This window comes from Macrobrachium nipponense, chromosome 38, assembly GCF_015104395.2.
Source record: "Macrobrachium nipponense isolate FS-2020 chromosome 38, ASM1510439v2, whole genome shotgun sequence".
Classification (NCBI taxonomy): Eukaryota; Metazoa; Arthropoda; class Malacostraca; order Decapoda; family Palaemonidae; genus Macrobrachium; species Macrobrachium nipponense.
Genome location: NC_061098.1, coordinates 60,625,235 through 60,630,234, shown reverse-complemented (window position 1 = coordinate 60,630,234; position 5,000 = coordinate 60,625,235). Strand labels below are relative to the sequence as shown.

General features: G+C 35.0%; 1 protein-coding gene across 5 annotated transcripts in view; it reads left to right on the top strand.

Moving 5' to 3' along the window:
* LOC135209744 (facilitated trehalose transporter Tret1-like) overlaps window positions 1–5,000 on the top strand; it is a 68,448-nt gene that overhangs the window by 62,123 nt on the left and 1,325 nt on the right. For 3 of the 5 annotated variants that reach the window (XM_064242522.1, XM_064242520.1, XM_064242521.1), the window contains 2 exons: window positions 1,663–1,740; window positions 4,386–5,000. The exon at window positions 4,386–5,000 is cut by the window's right edge and continues 1,325 nt beyond it. In XM_064242522.1, the coding sequence (XP_064098592.1) occupies window positions 1,684–1,740; window positions 4,386–5,000 (672 nt within the window). In that variant the 5' untranslated portion in view covers window positions 1,663–1,683. Of the gene's footprint in view, window positions 1–1,662; window positions 1,741–2,187; window positions 2,270–4,385 lie in introns of all 5 variants that reach the window. The other 2 variants (XM_064242524.1, XM_064242523.1) reach the window with 1 other exon arrangement.

The window sequence follows — 5,000 nt, the reverse complement described above, 5'->3', positions numbered from 1 at the left end:
TCATAAAAAGTTCCAATATATCGGCGTCTGTCTCTGGCAGTAATTGTTTCCGAAAAAATCCTGTCAGTGAAACAATTATACCGGAGGTATGTGGCGTCTTGAGACTCTACATTCCAAGCCTCTTATTTAACGGCTCTTTCGTTGAAGGAGTCTCGATATATAGGCCCCAGGCTGTAGATTCAAAGGTCGCGAATTCTTTTCTTGCGAAGGAGAGGGGACCGACAAGTAACGTAAGAAAACTAATCGAACTTTGATCGTGTACAGATTCTAGGGCAAGGTAGAAAATAATAATAATAATCATAAAAATGATGATAATAATAATAATAATATATAATAATAATAATAATAATAATCACTATTGCAGTTATCACGATTTTAACTACATTTAGTTAATACATTTATATATCTTATTTTCTTGCTCTCTCTCCGTTGGCAATTTAAACTTGGAATTAGTAGAAGTGTTTGCTTGTAATACCTTCCGCTAACTCTTTCTCTCTTTGCAAATTAAACTGGAAATTAATATTTTTGTACACTTGAAAGTGCAGTCAAATCCGGCAGACTAGTTGACGAATGAGAGAGGATGAGAGAGAAAAGAGGAGAGAAGAGAAGAGGAGATTCCTCTCGCTTTTTTCTTCTTCTTTTGGCCGAAATTTCTCCCAAACCGGGTCCGGGGCCCTTGCCATTCTCTGCAGCCTTGGTTGGTCCTCCTTATTTTTACTCGGCAGTTTGTTTGGGGACTTTGAATGAAACTCACTTTCTCTTTGCCACGTCTTTCTGTCTGTCTGGCCCTGTTGACAGTACGATATATGCAGAGTATACCATAGACAGTTGTGTACTATGTTCATTCATTTATAGTGCGTGTTTATTTACACACGTAGTGTGTTAATTGTAAGTGACTGATTCTATTCTCACTGATTTTTAATATTAATTTTCTTTCTCCTCTTTTATTATAGTAAACTGTCACTTTTTTTCACTATTCTGTCAATGTTATTTAGGATTTACATAAGGAAATAATTAAAATATCAGTCTAAGAATGAGGTTTCCATTTTATTGTGATCTATCTATCTATATGATTATATATATATATATATATATATATATATTTATATATATATATATATATATATATATATATATATATATATTATATATATATATATATATATATATATATATATATATATATATATATATATAGATATCACGTACGGAGAAAAGCACTTCAACGTTACCGAGGTCGAGGTGGGTTGATACTGACTCCAAAACAACGAACACCTGAGAGCGACGGGTATTTGTAGTTGAGATGCGGCATAAACTTACATCCTCTGCGGTGGCGGTGTGGTTTAAAGCTTCACCGTGCTTCCTGAATTTGTTGGTTCGATGGTTCGCGCCCGTGATCCGACAAATTTCTTATTGACTTAAAAATTCCCCTTCGGTGACATTTTTGAAAATATATTAATTCCGAGGTAGAGTAAATTAGATATTAAAGGACATTTGTAGCTCGATGTATACACACACACACACACACATATATATATATATAATATATATATATATATATATATATATAGTATATATATATATATATATATATACTGTATATATCTTTGCCCTATTATCAACGTCATTCAAAATGATCTAAAAGCGGTATTTCTTTTTCAGACTGACAGCAAAGGCTTCATAATGGCCAGCTCCACTCTAAGCCTCATTTACAGTAACCGACCTCAGCAACTGACACAGGTGGGTGTTATTATTATCTGGTATGAATTTAACTGTATTTATGTATATCTATCTATCTTTATCTTCTCTCTATCAGTCTATCTGACTATCTATTCTATCCATCTGCTAGTGCGCTGTATAAAAAGAAATCGAAGATACCATATGAAATGTTGATTTCTTTCTGAACTACTTTATATATATATATATATATATATATATATATATATATATATATATATATATAGTATATATATATGTATATATATAGGTATATATCAGTACAGATATTGGTATATTTATACTCATTGTGAAGCTATGAGGTCACAGATAATCTTTAAGAATTATAAGCTTTTCACAGTTAAATCGTATGTTTTCCATTCACCTTCTGTATTGTAACGCCACGTGACTCAATCTATCGCTATAGGTCCATCTGTTCTTCTTCTCATCATTTATCTGTTTGACCTACAGAGTGAGAGCCGGTTAGGGCAGTGGTTGCCCTGTTATACTTGAAAGTTTCCAAAACAACATGAGATCGCCTAACAGCGAACTGGTAGTCCAATAAAAGATGATATGCTTTGTTTTGACTAAAATGAATGCATGCTAAGCTACTCGTTAATGGAGAGTAGCGGAGTGGTGTTTCCTCAAGGGATAAACACGATTTCACTGTACTTGGATTTTACCAAATGATATATGCTTTATTTCGACCATTCTGAATGAATGCGAGGCTACTTGTTGACGGAGATAGCTGAGTGATGTTTCTCTAAAGCATAATTGCGATTTCACATTACCTGTATTTTTGTACCTTTGCAATAACTCCCGATTTACTCACTTTTCTTAGTTTCAATTTTCGATGGAGATTTGTTTTAAAAATGGTATGTATACCTGTCGAAAACTAACCGTGTTCGTGCTCGACTAACCAAATTTCATCCACGAGATTTTTATCTATATTTTGGGTATACTAATGCTGTGATTATTAATCGTAGAAGATCTGATTCCCAGGTAAATGTCACCACATGTTTCTGATTGTCTCGTAATGTGGTTACCCAGAAACATTGTTGTTAGGATACGTTATTCACTTCAAACATTAGATCATATTCAAGAAACTGATTTAAACAAGAAACTCATAGTCAGCAAATAAATCTAAATTAGGAAATTAATATAGATCAATGTTTTTCTTCTCATTTTCTATTGCATTGTCATTTATTTTCTCGTGTTAATAAATGCATTCCATTTTTAGAACACTGTTGTAAACATTTATCACAGATATGCAATCCCTTTGCAATACGTTGATTGTCTTTTGTTTATCTAATCCAGGCCAATCACATAATATTGAAAAACTTCTTTATATTATTACGAAGACAAAAAATACTTTCATTTTTACTGGTAATGCCCTTGCAGTCAAGATAATCCGTGTAGCTGTAAATACGTTCCTGAATATCCAGAGCAGTGGGTAATGTTCGCGAGAGAAAAAAAAAAAGTCTTTTACATAATGTTACAAAACACGAGAGACTCTTTTGTAAGAGCTCACTCGTATAAAGTATCAGTTTTCCAGTGTTTTTCCTCCTCTGGAAGTTTAAAATAATCTTATTTCTTCTTCGAATCATGCAGATGATAGTTCTGCCTTTGATTACCTTTGAAAGAAGAAAGAAAAAGGTTTCTTACGGACTCAAATTAAGATAATAGACTGGGAATTCATAATTTACGAACTGTATCTTAATAAAAACGATACCTGAAGTTTGGCTCGATTGCGAAAAGGGAGACTGAAGTGCATGGGAATCATGTGGCTTTGGGGAGATTGTATAAGGTAGCTACTCTTCCAGTTGCTGACTGATAGATATTTTTAGCCTTTTGAACAACTTTCATTTATAATAGGGATAGTTTCAAAAGTCAGTTTTAGTAATTTTCATTCTTTTATGAGACCAGCTTGAAAAATTGTCTCCTTGTGCTTTTGCTAATTACATATCCAGGATTTTCTAGGCCTTTTTGTCCTAGAATGAAGGAGAGCATATATATATATATATATATATATATATATATATATATATATATATATATATATATATATATATATATATATATATATATATATATATATATATATATATATATAATCTATGTAGTATACACTATGATTGGAAATAACATTACCCAAAACTAATCTACATCAGCCTCCCAAAGTTGTTTGACCTGAGTGAAGGTGTCACCATCCATGCTTTATGTCAACACTCTACCTTTGTTTCATTAATTATGCAGGTTGTGAGTTTTTCCTAATTCTATTTGACCGATAAGTGAATGAAGAAATCTTTATATTATACTCCCGCGTAATTAAGGCAATATCTGGGCATAGGGCTCTTTATTTCTATTGATCACTGTTTGTTAGGGATCATTTTTCATTTAATTTCTAAGGAGATGATAGTTTTATTCATCTGGTTACTATAATTCTTTGCTTGACGTATAACGTTTTTGTTCCTCACTTTTTGATATTATATTTTTTTCACTTATTATAAAAGTCATAATAAGCTGTTTAACCAAAAGTTATTTTTCAACTGTGTTATGAGAAATGTTAATAATGGAGTGAGCTTTTGTGTGGACGTATCTTGACAGTTCAGCAACTCTGTATTGTTTCTCGTTGTCGTTATTTCATCAGTCTTTCCTTATTTCGACAGGTTGTGGCGACGATGATCGTGGCGCTGGGTCCCCTTGCGACAGGACTGGGGAAAGGGTACTCCTCTCCAGCTCTGGCCTCCATGCAAGTTCCTCCAGCAGTCAACAGCACCCTCAACTTCAGTATAACCACAGAACAAGGGTCATGGATAGCGTCCCTGTCACTCCTGGGAGCATTTTTTGGTGGTATTCCAGGGGGGCTTGCGATGAGGTTCGGAAGGAAGAGCATCCTTGCAGTCGTAGCCCTGCCCTTCGCCCTGTCTTGGTTTCTGACAGTGTTTGCAACCAGTGTCTACATGGTTTATGCCTCGTCCTTCATGTGCGGAATCTGCTCGGCAATTGTTTCTCTCGTCACTCCAGTGTACATCAGTGAAATTGCCCACCCAGAGATTCGAGGATGTCTCTGTTCTGTGGCTAAACTCACAGCCAACATAGGGATGCTGCTCTCCTTCCTACTCGGTGTTTACCTCGACTGGCGTCAACTGGCCATGGTTGCCTCCATAGCCCCTGCTCTGCTCTTCTTGGCTCTGATGCTGATTCCAGAGACTCCGAGTTATCTCTTGTATCAGGGACGGGACGATGATGCTGCCACCTCCCTTTCATGGCTGCGGGGGGGA